General features: G+C 36.9%; 1 protein-coding gene across 1 annotated transcript in view; it reads left to right on the top strand.

Moving 5' to 3' along the window:
• Positions 1 to 14,373, top strand: part of LOC126758405 (tRNA dimethylallyltransferase) — a 149,889-nt gene extending 135,516 nt beyond the window's left edge. Inside the window, exons 6-9 of the mRNA XM_050472664.1 lie at positions 10,462 to 10,565; positions 10,999 to 11,150; positions 12,886 to 13,352; positions 14,136 to 14,373. Coding sequence (XP_050328621.1) covers positions 10,462 to 10,565; positions 10,999 to 11,150; positions 12,886 to 13,352; positions 14,136 to 14,300 — 888 coding nt within the window. The 3' untranslated portion in view covers positions 14,301 to 14,373. The remainder of the gene's footprint in view (positions 1 to 10,461; positions 10,566 to 10,998; positions 11,151 to 12,885; positions 13,353 to 14,135) is intronic.
• Positions 14,374 to 15,966: the final 1,593 nt, after the last annotated feature.

Genomic DNA, 15,966 nt, shown 5'->3' with positions numbered 1-15,966 from the left:
AGGAAATTTGTTAAAAGGAGAGCAAAACATAGTGGATATTGAAAAAAATTTAACGATACAGAAGTTCGTAATAGAAAAGTTCGACTGTATTATTTTGATGAGGTATCCCATAATTTCATATATCATTATTATAGTCTAAATAGGGTATATGTGACCTGGTCTACGGAAAGGGGGCTTAGGTGTCAAAAAATCAATTTTCACTTTTTAGTTGATTCGGATGGAAGATGAGATGCTTTTTCACGTGATAGAATCCAAAAAGCCATAACTTGTTCCCTAAAAATGTAGAAATATAATTTTTTGGTAATGAACAAAATACATTGAATTATAAGCTATAAAGACATGATTATACACTAGAAAAACGTATTATGGGCCAAAAATAATAATGCTGAGTAGTTTATTCTAGTTCTAGCAACTTACACGATGAACTATAATAATATTCCGACCAAAAACAACACTTACTGGACGTCCTTGAAGCCTCTGGAAAGGAGAACAATTAATGAGATAACGAGAAACTGACGAAACGAGTTGTTTATTTTTAACAGCTGTTTCCCAGAAAATTAGTTTTTGCACGTTAGCTCCCTTTTCGTAGACCAGGTCACATATTAAGTTTGCCACGCTGCTGCTTGTATGAAAACTTTTTTATTTGTCAAAGTATCTTTACGAAATTTTACAACAGTTATTATCCAAGGCAGCGCTACAATCCCCGAATATATCGTTCAGATCGGGCAACTATAACAAATAGCAGCCAGACAAACTGACCGATCAAAATCAGAATAGAGATTTTCGTATACCCTTTTATGCTATAAAAAATTTACGTGTGAAAGGTATTACAGTTAAGGCCGAAGTTAACGTATTTTCTTATTTTGTCTTTATATTATTAAAATTTACTTCTTATCACTCAAAGAAGCAATAACAAATATTTTAAATATTTTATTTTATTTTAAATATCTTTCATTGCTGAATCATCACTGGAGACATACCAGGGCTGCAGTCACGCGTGCATTTATATACAAACGCAAGTGTAGTTGTATGTGGCTCAAGTTAGCGGTTTTCCTTATTATTTCCACTGAATTCACCTCAATTATTTATTGATATGAAAATTAAAATTCAGCGACATTCTGCGCTGCAGTGACCTAAAGTAATTTGTTCTTGTTTTACAATTTTGTTTTTGTTGCTTGTACGAGTATATCTTTAGCCGTAATGCGATTGCGCAACCAGTTTAATTGTTAAACCGAAGCTAAAGCACTTAGCAAAAACTTACAAATGCCGAGCAATAGATATACATACATACATACATATGTATGTGCACATGTGTGTATATGTGTGTTTGCAACCAGTTATATGTCTGCGTGCATTCCTCAACATTCACTACACCTAATGATGGCGACGCATTACAATGAAATACGCGATTGCGTCGAATGTGAAATTAGCATGCAGATGCGGTAACCAGCCGGCGCGCTAACTTCGACAAACTGGCTGCAACAACAACACGCACACATCGATAGTCGTAACAAGAAGTCGAAGACGTTCTTTGACTTCTTTGTCGCTGCGGCGATAGCGAGTTGGCTTGAACAGTGGTTTACGACTCATTTGGCTTTTGGCCAAAATGACTTCGAGTAGGCGCTTTTACGATGCCAGAACAAACAATTTCGCTGAGTGACGACGCACTCGCCAAAACACACACACACAAATGTACACCCATTGCGCCCAACAGCTGGAAGTGAAAGATTGGCGCAAGCACAAGTCAACGGTAGATTGTGTGCGGGCAGGGGGCGCTTTAGAATGCGAGTCGTAATTGAAGAAGAATGTCGAATGGATAGGAATGCAAAGTGAAAGGAGTTTTACAGGTTCTTTTCCATCGTGAGCACAAAGAATCGGCTTTAAAGCTTTAACTTTGTACGGCTGTATGCGTGACACAACACGATTGCAGCGATAAAATGTAAGTAGGAAAGGTACAGCGGTATAGCGGTGCGGTGGCGGCGGGCAATGAAGAATTATAATCGCATACGGGGTTAACCGATAATCCGGTAGAGGCGCAAGGAAGACTTGAATACCATGAATTTGCGTAAAAAAAATTGCGAAAAGAATTGGCAAAGAACGTTGGTGGCATCTTAAAGACGTGAGACCAACAAAATGTACGGACGTGTGAAGTGACTTATGTACACAGATGAGTGTCGGAATGCATCAAATGTTGTTGTAATGCGTAATATGCACTGATTGTTGTACGTTTGTGTGTGTGTGTGTGCGTGTATGTAGAGGTGAAAATTCGCGTTAATACATACAAAACTCTGTAGAGCATCACAAAGTCAACATTACATGTATTAAAACACATATGTATAATACATACAGTAAAAAAAAAGTAGTAAGAAGCTAAGTGTAAATTTTTTAATTGCTGCTAAAGCTCTCGAGTTGTGCTAATTTATAAAAAAACATGATCTTATTAGTCGTAATCACTTTAACATGTATGTTCTCGCTCTCTTTGGACGCTGTTCGCCTGTAAAAATAACAAAAATAATAATACTTTCGACTGCTGCGGTACGCTATAGTCGTCCGATATCGCCGGTTAGAAGAATGGAGCCACTTCCTGGAGAGAAGAAGAATACATACCAAAGGTCATGAAATTACTTAGTTTCATAGCCTAGATATTTATATTAAAATCAATATATTAGTAAGAAATCTATATATTTATGAGATTAGTGCTATGGGAAGATAAGGTTTTTCAATAGGGACGCTACAAAGCAGACCGATAGGGACAGCAAACGACGCCATGTTTTTTCCCCGCTCTTTTGACATTTCTCTTCAGTAAGGTTTGCCATTTCATCATGGAAATATATACGATCCAACAACAGGTCGAAATTATATATTGTGGCGAATTTTGCGAATAGATCTAGGCCTACATCCTTACAAGATCAAATTGACTCGAGAACTGAAGCCGCTTGACCACCAGAATCATCGTATGTTCGCGAATTGAGCTAAGCGACAACTAGAAAAGGATCCGGATTTTCTTCGAAAAATCATCTTCACCGCCCAGGCTGAATTTCTGGCTGAATGACTTCGTCAATAAGCAAAAAGTGTGTTATTGGTCAGATAGAAATCCACACGTACTCCATGAGTCATCATTGCATCCCGAAAAAATTAAGGTCTAGTGCGGTTTATGGGCCGTCACGTCACTGTGAATGGGAATCGCTACCGCTCAATGATGACCGAATATGTTTGGCCCGATTTGAATGATATGGACTTGGACAATATGTGGTTCCAACAGAACAGCGCCACAAGCCACACAACGAATGTCACAATCGAATTATTGAAAACTAAGTTTGGTGAACGTGTTATCTCAAGAAATGGCTTAGTCCACTGGCCACCTTGCTCGTGCGATTTGACGCCGTTAGACTATTCCCTGTGGGGCTACATCCAGTCTATGGTCTTACCTAACCAGCCAGCGACGATTGATGAACTTCGTACGAATATCGAACGAGAAATTACAGCAGAATCGACCGATTTATGCTTGAAAACCGTCGAAAATTGGGTCCAGCGTCTAAACTTCTGCAAAAGTTTCCGTGGCGGCTATGCAAAAAAAAAAAATTGAGCTCCATACATAATGGCATCGAATGTACTTCCACAGGAATAAAGAATTTGTAGCGCTTTTATTGAAAAGTCCGTTAGTTATGTTAAATTTTTTTCGATATCTTCGTTGGTGTTTGATCTACCTAAACACTGTTAAGTGAAAGAACCATATGAAATTTAAAATTGTAATATATGGGAAACAGATCTGGTTATAGTTCGATTTCTCCCATTTTCACAATGTGACTTTAGAATATCATGGTTATCTGATGAACCAAATTTGACTGAAATTAGTGGAGTAGTTCTTGGGATATGAGATTTCATCTAAAAGTTGTCGGTGCACGGTCCAATTTTTAGACAAAATCTTATGGAAGCCTTCTGTACCATCGAACGTAACTTCAGCAATGTGTGCAAAAGAAAATTTGGGTAAACTTAAACTTACGAAGGATCTAATATTTAGCATTATTGCTGTCACCACACAAAAATAATTTGAGTAATATGTTTCAGAGGTGGTTTCTAGACCTAAATGGGTAATTATAATGTTTGTTTTCTATTGCATTTCTGAAGTTTGAACAAACCAGAGTGATATAAGCAGTTTGCAGACCTATCTAGTAATGTAAAATGACTTAATCACTAATTGATTGAAAATTTTTAGAAATATCTGCACGAATCTTATTCATACTTTCGATTCTTATGACTCGAGCAGTTCACGACTTCCGGTCTTAAACCAAGTATCCTCTGGGTAGCCAAAAAACATCCGTTTTATGACCAACCAAAGCGAGTATAGAAGTAACGAATCCAAAACGAGTTTTGGTAAGAACTAGTACTATTCTCTTCCACATAGACTAGCATATCTCTAAGAAAGATGCCAAGAATAAAAAGAGGTTGTACCACTGTAATGTATAGGATACCTATACGCTTCTAGCGTGAAATCCGCTGCATAGTTTTTATTGCAGAAGTAAAGTAGTTCAAACATAGCGAGTAGACAAGTGGTAAATAGAAGACCAGCTAGTCAAACTATCATTGTAACTCATAAATAATACACGATCTAGGAGAAGTGTGATAAAAATTATTGCCAGACTTTCTTCTATTTACAATGCATACGAAAAGTAAAAATAAAGCAAATAGAAAAGTAATCAATGGGTTTATTTTATTAAACTCAAACTTTCGGACATATTTATAGTCACGCTTAGCTAGATAAATACATTCATAAAACATATAAATATTTATGGTGTATATTAATATATACATATGTATGCTTGTAGACACCTTGCATATGCATCGAAAAATTCAATCAAATCTAATTGTGGCCGATGAGTTGGTGGCGCGTACAACTGCCTGTACGTGGAGATATGTACGGCACATGCTTGATTTTAAATTTAGATACGAAAATTAGAACAAACTGATAAGATATTTGTTGGCGACTTGGCAGCAAGCATTCATTAGCATTAGCAGCGGCAAGGAATTCAACAAATGCAAAGGTGATGCCATTGCTCGGTTGTCAAGTGGTAAACAAAGGTCTTCAAAGCACTTGGGCCCTTATCAACTTCATTATCAACCAAAAAATAAAAACAAAAACAAAAATTAAATACCATAAATTAAAACAAAAACTTTGAAGCCAATGACCAACAGAATTGACGAAAAATGTATTAAACTTTTTTATGCGCTTGCCACATCTTGCTGCAGAGTATAATAGTTTTGTTCACCTAACGGAAGTATGTGTCACCCAAAACTAGTCGAGATAGATATAGGGTTATGTATATATACATAAATGATCAGGATGAGGAGAAAAGTTGAAATCCGGGAGACTGTCTCTTTGTCTGTCCATCCAACCGTACGTCCGTGCGTGCAAGCTCTAACTTGGTTAAAAATTAGGATATCTTGATGAAACTTGGTGGACGTGCTTGGTGGACGTGCTCTTTGACAAAAAAGTAAGAACGAGTTCGCACCTGTAATCGGAGCACTGTCACGCCCATAAAACGCAGATGATAAATTTAACACTCGAGATAGTATGAGAGGGCCTTCTGGGAATCGGAATAAAAATTGGACGATGGGAGTAGCACCGCCTACTTTTAGGGAAAATTTCATATCTTAGGACCTGTCCAACCAATTTTGACTAAATTTAGTAAGTGACATTCTTCTCATATTCCTATGTCACAGTGCGAAAATGGGCAAAATCGGACTACAACCATGCCTACTTCTCATATAACATGCTTTCAAAATGCTCCTGATTATGTTCTTTCCAGTGTATGAATCAAGAATCAATTCATATAACGGTCCAAATTCAACTAAAGCTATTCAAGCCACTAGGTACCGAATATTTGGACCCCGGATCCTATAGTTGACTTTCGGCCGAAAATATCGGTCAGTGTATGTGATATACAATTGAAATTCAGAGAAAATCCTTTCCTGGTCACGGTTTCTCTTTCTCAAAAATGGGTTGAATGCATATTGCAAGAGCATAAAATATTCGGTTGCACCCGAACTTAGCTCTTCCTCACTTGCTTTGTTTATTTATTATTATTTTTTTTATGGCTAACGCATATCTTTTTTGTATTTTAATTATACGAGTAGTTAACTTAAACAAACATACTAAAAAAAAAGAAACAATCGCTGTGGTTTTTAATAGAAAAAGTAGGTCAAACGTGTGTTTGAATATTCGTTGGTGATATAACAAGTTGACCAAGCTAAACACTTCTGATCACCTAAACATGCTTAACATACACTTAAAATCACGGCAGATTTTAGGAAAACTGCGTGTGATCACATATGACATTTGAGCAAAAACACACTGACTGTCACCGTGAGTTCAACTCATCAATTAAACGATCATAGTTTGTACTATGAAGCAGATATCTTCTCACGCAAAACAATATTCCAACTATATAATTGTTTTCCTATCAAATACAAAAGTTTTTCATAAACTGAATTGAGTTTGATCGATCAGTTTGTAAAGCATCTACATGCTAAAATTCCGACTAATGACCAACTTCTGGGGAAAAAGGGTATGTGCTAAATTTCAGATCGCTTTCTCAAAAGCTGAGGGACTAGCTTGCGTATATGCGGACGGACAGACAGACAGATATGGCACTTAGCTTGTCACGCTGATATTTATATACATACATACATATATGTAAGTATACTTTTTAGGGTCTCCAACGTTTCTTTCACCAGGTTCAGGAAGAAAAACAATATGGGAATGATACTAAATAAGTTTAAGACTACTTATAGTCGAAAATATGTTTAAATGGGTTGCCATACGCAATGTAAAAAGTTGATAGCTGTAAATATTTACAGTTAGCACGTCTTTGAATTCAAAATTTTAAAAGACCTACAAATCAAAATCTACACGTTTTCGAAAATGTTTATTAATAGTCGTAAAATACTATCATTTACTTGGATAATGTAAAGAGTTATATGCTCTATATTTAATTGGTTTCTTCTCGATTAAAGGCATATTTATATGGATCCTTCCACTGTTAGATTTATGCTTGTTCATATCATGTTACCTTAGCATTCGTCACTATGTTCGGGTATAAAAATATAAGCCTATGCAGCATACTATAAATTCTCTTCAAAACACACATAGAAGAGCGCTCAAATATTATTGAATAACAGCTATTATTATATACATATGTACATACATATATGTACGAGAATAAATAAATACAATTTTTTTTTTAAATCTGTTCTAATTTATGCTAACATTGATACGTATAAACACATAGTGTCTACGTGTGTCCAGTCAAGTTTTTGTGGCAGCCACGAACTCTAGTGACATACATATGTATATGTGTTGAACCCTGTAGGGATTGGATTGTATTTCATTACAAAATAAACAACTTCAATACAATTAAATAAAAAAGCTTTTTTGAAACTCATTTACATACTCTGTTTTCTAATACCTGTAAATCCTCCGATTCACTACGTTGGTTAAGAAATTATGTTATTAAAATCAATATAAATATGTAGCTTCTAAAAATAATGTCGTTGTCCATGTATTTCGATATCATTACTGCCTTCGAAAAAGTACTGTGAAGGTCCGGCGTTTGAATTTGTTTTTATTAACAGATGTCCAAATGAAACATTTATAATTTCAAAATTATCTGCATAAACTGCCTCACTTAGAAGTCAATGTCAGCCAAAATCGAAAAGCCGCAGAATTCCATTTCGATTTTCATTGAAAAGCTTCTGCACGGATATACCAACTGGTGCATAACCATACATATTTCATATATTCTTGTATATACCCGAATAAATATGTTTGTTACTAATATGGTTTTAGGTAAAATCCAACACTCTTTCTTCCCGTCATTTTACTATAATTATTTGTAGAAACTCATTAGCTACACGTGCCTCGTAAAACGCCGGCAATGTTGAAGATTTTGTATCTCTGCAGGGTATGCACCGCAACTGCTGACATATAAATTAAAATGTAATTATGCTTATGTTTTACGAGGGTAGTTCGATAAATCATTTGATAGATCAGTGTTTAAGAATACTTCGTGATTGTTTTGATAGAAAATTAAGAGAATTTCTGTTGATCATTGCAGCGCAAAAAAGTCCATTTCATTGCTCAATGAATCAATTTTATTATATCATAAAAAAGCAATGAAAGATGAGGAGTATGGCTGGCGGCATATAAGATCTGTCCGGTTTATTGAAATATGCTCAGTTGACAATACATGGCTGGGTATGCAACCGTGCTATTCTGGCAGAAAGCACTATATATATACATATATGACTGATCTGGAACATGAACGGTGGTCAATCATCCATACTATTTCCAGGTAAAAACTCCAAACTAAGAAGAATTGAACAGCGGGTTCAGCAGGATAGTGTCCTCTCCCCATTGCTGTTTAACTTCAACATATCGAAACTCCCGCAGCCACCAGAGGGAATTCATATAACCTCGCATGTTAATGATTGCACGATAATGACGTCGGGCAATTGAATCGATGACATGTGGTCAAACGTAAATGGCTATCTCTCCGACCTTTCCCGCTTCTTCGTTGCACATAACCTGACACTCACCCCTATAACTCCACAGCGACCATATTCGCAAACTGGACGAAGGCGTACAGGCTTGACTTTAATATTGCAGTTGATGGCGTTAAGATTCCAACTGTCAATAACCCTAAGATTTTAGGTGTGACTTTTGACAGCCTGTGCTTCTTCACTCCTTACAAGACCGTGATTATTGCTGAAGAAACGTTTTTGGCAATATACAAGGCATTCGGTCGGCGGGTCTTATGTAAGTCGCACCAATATGGTCGCCTTGATGCAGTGAAACGCAGCCGAAGAAGCTACAAACATCTCAGAATGGGATGCCTCTTGATGTCTCTCCTTGAACAGCTGCACAGTGAAATCCACATACTTCCAGTTAAGGAGAATAACTCACTCCCCCTCAACCCTGTGGTCACCTGCTTGTAGCGCCTTCTCGGAGCATCAAGAGGTCTTTCATCAACTACGTCGACAACATAAAACAATACGCAGACCAGACTTCAGACGCAACAAACTTCAGACATGGACTGACCGCCATTTACAGTAGAGCTATTAACACCTTCACCGGCTCTCTTTCACTGAATGGAGTACTTGGAGTTAAATCCCCACCCATTGCAGACGAAGAGCGGGTGAAACTCCTACTTATCTACATCTTTACTGGACACTTTATATGCCTTGATAACTCCTCACATCTGACACCCTTCTTTGTTTAGTCCGACCCCGTTGAAACAGCACGTTTCCTGGGCTCACCATTGGATGACGTCAATGACAACTTATCTTATCCTAACGGGATAGGTACCCGTTACAACAACAACATCTGATCTGAAAACCTTTCTAATAAACCGATGTGTTTTCTTATCGAAGTGAAACACAATAAGACCTGATGGGGAGCAATTATGCATAGTTTGCGATGGCCGATGTCCAGTATTTGACATGTTGAAGTCCATTCTCATGAACGAACGGCAAGTTGAAAGCTATGTATATTTACAATTACTCTGACAGTTCGTTTTATTTATGACGTTTATGGTGGGTGACATTATTGTCTCAATAATTTTCGTATTCTTAGAAAACAAGAAAGACCAAAGGATAATATTGGCGACTGGGTTTTTGGTGAATATTGACGACTGATTTTTTTTAATCAGTATTATGACATCGGCGACTGCCTGCTAGTTTCTAACCTTATGAAGAGAAGCTCTAAGATTTTATGATCGAATAGAAATTTTATTGCTTATGAAAAATTATATTATTGTTGATCTTGCATCAAAATATTGATATTATAAACACAAAAACTTGAAAACAAATAACTTTAAAATACAAAATTATTATCGTGCCGCCCTCGTACATACTTGTATGTATGTACATTAATGGTACATGTGTTCAAAGCGACAATTACAATTGTGCTCCAAATAGGGCCTTAGGAAATTTCGGTGGACTTTTATGTATGTTTATATATTTCAGTCATCGATCAGAGCTCATTAATTGCTGAAGTTTTCAAGTGTTATTTAAAAGATTACTTAGCAGACACGCCTGCCAAAAACAATATCCAATAGATACACTTTTCAAACACCATAGGCTTAATTGTTGCGTGTGTGTGTGAGAGAGAGCAAGTACCTTCTTAGAGTCCGCAATTAGAGCTAATGATCTGCAGGAAGTTGTAATGTTGTTAATTATAGCTAATATATGGTGTTTAAAATATAGAGCATGGTGTTAACCAATAGGCCTATAATTATTACATACTTAGTTTCGGTTACTAATCATGTTTGGCAGGCACGGACTATAATATTAATTTTAATTGACCGATATAATTTTCAATTTGCCACTTTATGAATTAACTTGTAAGCATAAATTTTTGTATATGATCACTCATCCATCTCTCACTCTCGCTCTCCCATTCAGGATGTGCTCAACGCGCGTTTGGACAAGCGTGTGGACGCTATGCTCGAACAAGGTCTCTTGGCTGAGATACGTGCATTTCACAACGAACACAACGCTGATAAAAGGTAAACAAACGCTATAGAACAATTTCTGTATAAAAAGTTGTAGAAAACCCGGAGATATCTAAATATAATGTACAAATGTAGTATAGAGTCCACTTGTGCGCTTGATTAGGAAAGATAATTGTATGTATGTACATATCTCGCATATCTACATAGCTATCATATGTTTATATATATTATATAACTTGTAGACATAACATATACATATATATACATATATACTAAGCACATCAAAAAAGCGCCAAAAACCATTAATCATTTTAATCGTTCGATAATCTCTGCATAGCTTTCCAACAAAGTGTCGAAGAACTTTGGCCAGCTTTTTTGTTGTTAATTTGTATGTATGTATGTATGTCTTGTTATAAAAACTTTTATTTACATTTGTACAGTTTTTTGTATTAGCAAGTATGTACTCATTATGTTCTCTATGCCACAGCCAATCAGACAATTCCGCAGCGTACACGCGTGGCGTACTTCAAACAATAGGCTACAAAGAATTTATACCCTACTTGGAGCAGTTTAATGCGGCAAATGATCAGAAAATTGAAGAGTACTTACGCTTGAATGCGTATAAAATGCCAACAGAAGGTAATTGTATACAATGATCTCGTTTCTTTCTTTTTTTTTTGCCTACTACTTAATGCCACTTAATTTTTGGCATTTTTAATTTTCTTCAGTTTTGACACCAGAAAAAATTATTTGATAAGTTTAAGTTATATGATAGTTAGGTTAAGATATTTGATCTCTACGGTTATTCGAAGGCTGTGCCAAATACCGCAAAATTACGAAAATTTTGAAAAACGCCAATTTATTTACAACATTTGCTGCATAGTCTCCTTTTAGCTCGTTACACTTGACACCGCGATGTGCCAACTTCTTTAACCCCGATGTAAAGCAGGCCTCCAGCCCAGTGCCCAATCTATAGAGTACGGTGTTAAAGCTCTAAACTGTAGCTTTGTCATGGTGGACAAGTATTTTTATCTTCACCATACGGACCGCTTTTTCTACTAGTCGGGCTTGAATTGGCCCAATATATCAGCATAGTAGAAAATTATAATCCTTCTTGCTTCTCTAACCAAGTAGTCGATGTAGATTTCAGCTTGTGAATCTCATAAAATGGTGAGCATTATCTTCACCGTCTTAGGAGTAGGTTTGTCGGGAGGAGTTTACTATATCAAACTTGCTACTCGTTCGACAGCCCGTGTTGTGCATAAAGTCGTAATCCGTCTGTGTGAATTTCTCATATAAAAAACTACTCAATTGGTCATCTAACAGAAAAAGTAGAAGGAGTTAGTTTTACATATCAGACCTCACGTGCGCCTAAAATTAGTTGGGAATTGGCTTTTTCTTACCTACATCGATTGCTCTGCTAGGAATGCCGACCATACAAGAATCGTTGGAAACTATGAGCTTGCATGAAAGGGCTTTCTCGTACACCATGTTGTATGACAACCTTATTAGTAAAAGGTAGGAGTTTCATTGGTCTTGAAATCTGTCCAGCACCTCTCATAAGCTCAACGAACGCTGAATAGTCACCAGTACTAGCGCGTTCGCAAAGTTATGAGGTATGAAAGATACATTGAGGTGGGGTCTTTTCAGAGAGACTCTCTCTAATTTGTAATTCTCAAGTCATAAAATGTAGATGATATTAGTATGTTTAACTAATGTCTTCTATTGATGGACAAAGACCAAATTCAACAAGTCACTCATCATTCCCGTCCTGCTATAAGGAGCAGAGGCATGGACGGTGGCAACATCTGGTGAGTCGGCATTACGAGTTTTCGAAGGTATTTGCGCATTGACAACGGATAGCTATGCTGGATAGATCATGTCGTCGGAATGGATGAGAATACACCAGCTCTGAAAGTATTCGACGCAGAACCCGCCAGTGGAAGCAGGTGAATAAGGACCTGGCTACACTTGGAATCTCCTATTGGTGCTCAGCTATAAGGTTTGATGTTGCATGAAGGAGGAAGTTAAATAAGTGACCTTACTTATATAATTATTTTATATAAGTTTAACTACATACTTTATGGTTAAATCCCAGTTTTTTACCATGTAGACACTCACCCATATTGAATTTTCATGTATATTTGAATCTACAACTTCAACCGAAAAATTCCCAATTTGCGTCAGCTTTTTGAAAGATTTCTTTGCCATTCCAATATCTAAGAGATCTAATTTTCCCACACACTCGCATAATAGAGTCGATGAGAAACCATCACTTTTTCTTACTTTACGCTTAATATCTTTTATATTCACATTTGAATGACCATAGTTTTTTTTTATTGTACAATAACTTATACATATCATTCACATGCAGAGCACTTCAAAGCACAAAAGCCGAGTTCAATAAACGTAACACCAATTCAGAAGCACAAACAAAGCCAACATATATGCGAACGTCAATCACAACAGCCGCCACAGCAGCACGACATGCATAGAGAAATTGAATTAGAATTGGAGGCAGCGACAGATGGCGATACAACAACTACATGTCCACCTTTGCCCCCGGGCCTCGAGGTGCTAAACGCGTGTTTGAATGAGCTGAAACTGGTCACACAACGCTACTCCAAGAAGCAAATCAAGTGGATAAATAACCGTTTTTTGGCCAGTAAGGATCGTCAAGTGCCCGATTTGTATGAACTCGATACTAGTGATGTTAACTTGTGGCCAGCAGAAGTGTACGAACGTGCTGTGACGGTCATCGAAAGCCATCGCAGAGCTGAGGTCTGTGAGATACAGCCAATGGCGCGGCGTCAACATCCGGGTGCGGGACTCAATGAGGAGGTAAGCTGCCAGAGGCAAGAAATTTATTTTTATACTAGACACAAATTTATAATTTAGTAAGACATTAAAATCCAATGTGTATATTTGATGGGATAGCTCTTTTCAACCTTACAATTCTTGTATAACAGCAGAAGAAGACACACTCTCTTAAGAAAAATGTGATATTCATAGATTTCTCTGTGTAGTGAATATGTAAACCTTGTTTCTATGGGAGTATTGTCATAAGTTAACAAGTTTATTCAAAGCACACGTTAGAGATGACTTTAAGTCTCTTTAGAGAGAGTTTTTATATCAAACAGTATCCATACAACAACTAATACCCGAGTCATGCGAAACAAAACGACCTCTTCCTACTAAATATCAAGCATACATGAACATAATGGCCTTTCGAATCAGTGTTTCCAACTAAGAATTTGAGGATATTATAACGGTTATGTACTTTTCGAACAAAAATAAGCGATTATGGTGCAAGTCAGAGCAAAAGTCGAAAATAATATCGGTTATTTTAACGTTTATTTATATCTTTCAGTTGGTAAGAAGTGTTTCAAAGCGTTAATGACAGTAGTTGGTAAGGGGATTAGAAAGTCACAGAAAAGCAGCAAAATCTGTCAGTTGGGTAATCTTGGAGACGATGTTAAAGATCCAAATACCGAACCACAAGATCTATGATACTTATAATCAATCTCATTGGCAGCGGATTAGAGAGAGAATTATTCTTATTAAATAGGTTACAAAAGTCTTTATATATTTCTAATATTTTCAATGCAATCGACTTACTTTTAGACCTGCAACTTTTGTGAGATCTGTCAACGGCATTTCATAGGAGAATATCAGTGGCATTTACATTTGAAGTCCAATAAGCATAAAAAACGACGGGAGTCAAATAAAAAGAAGGAGAAAACTAAAGAAATTCCCTTGGAGGCCAAAACGGAAGATACAAATGTATGATTTTGTTGATATTACTATTTTGAATAAAAATTTTAAAATAAAATAAATAAAGTTCAGAAAAATTAAAAGTAAATTTTTAGTTTCTAAGTCGTATTTAAACAACGGTCTTCTTAAAATTTGTTCAAATTCAAAAATCAAATATGTGCACATATGTATTCTTACATTAGGTAATGATCGATAGACTAGTCAATATTTTGATTTTAAAAATTGATTTTTCTCCCTCGATTATGGCAATTATATTAAAGAATGTCGTATGAAAACTTCAAGTCGATAGGTTCAGCCGTTTCAGAGAAAATTTCCACACCGACCCTGAAACGAGAACACGTGTTTAAAGTTTCAGGAACTAATGACATAACTAGATCAAGATATAGAATCTTTTCCGTAGTAAAAAACTTCTATTCGACTAATGGTAGTGGATTGTTAAAGGAAGAGTAAAACGTTGTTCCCTTTCGAAGGACCGAAAAGAGTTGTAATGGACTACACTTAAAGACCATTATCAATTTGGGACAACTAAATCAGGTATGTGCTCTGCCATCTCAATATCGCATATAAGGTCTTTTCGAGCATACTGTGTGAGAGATGAAAGCCCGCTGTCTACGAAATGATTGGACCTTATCAGAGTGGACTTAAATCTGATAAATCTACCGTCGACTAAATATTCACCATCCGCCATAACTTGTGAAAGATCCGATAAAAAAATCGACACACACCACCTTTTCATCGATTGAAAAGCCACCTTGGACAGCACGAAAAGGATCTGTCTCTATGCTGGAAAATAACTGAAGTGCAGTCAACTGGGAAGAACGTCTACCAGGCATTCGGCACCAAACGATTACAAGTGCTGGCGTATGCCGATGATATAGGTATTATTGGTCTAACAACCACGCTTTTAATTGTGCTTTCTCCAGGCTAAGTTGGCATCAACAACGCCAACAATGTTAGCATCAATTCAACGCAGAATCACTCTTACCAATAGGTACCACTTTGGACTGATAAGCAAATGAAAAGTAAAGTCTTCTCCCGACGAACCAGAATCATACTCTATATATCGCTAATTATTCTCCAGCTGCTACTTGCCCAGCTTGTTTTTGTCCTCTAACCTGTAAATATAAAAGGTAGGTTACGTATATGGTGCAGTAGTATGGACGATGTCGACATCCGTTGAGACAACACCAGAAGTTTTCGAGTGAAAGTTTTTGCTGAAGGTTTACGGTCCTTTGAACATAGGTAATGGCGAACGAGTTGTACGAGTTATACGACGACATTGACATACTTAATTCAGCATGACATCCAAATGGACAAAATCACGCCAGCATTGCAGGTGTTCGATGCGTTACCCGCTGTAGAGGAATTGGAAAATCTCCACTCCGTCGGAAAGATCAGGTGGAGAGCAACGGGTTTCGCTAGGTATTTCCAACTGGGGCCAAACTGCGCTCAGCGTTTGCCGCCTTCTTATGCAGCCTCAAGAGTGAAGGGGTGTTAAGAAGACAGCAACCAGCAGACATAAAGCTAATAGTTCACAGCCACAATTAATTAAACGTAATATCAGACTCAAGACTTAAAAAATTAAGGAGCACCTGATGTTATCAAGAATAATGGCAAGCAGGGACTGCGTGTGAGCTCAGTATATAGAATGTGGCTACGCTATGGATCCAGGCTCCACAGA

Source organism: Bactrocera neohumeralis, chromosome 5 (assembly GCF_024586455.1).
Source record: "Bactrocera neohumeralis isolate Rockhampton chromosome 5, APGP_CSIRO_Bneo_wtdbg2-racon-allhic-juicebox.fasta_v2, whole genome shotgun sequence".
Taxonomy (NCBI): Eukaryota; Metazoa; Arthropoda; class Insecta; order Diptera; family Tephritidae; genus Bactrocera; species Bactrocera neohumeralis.
This window is presented reverse-complemented; position numbering and strand designations above follow the sequence as displayed.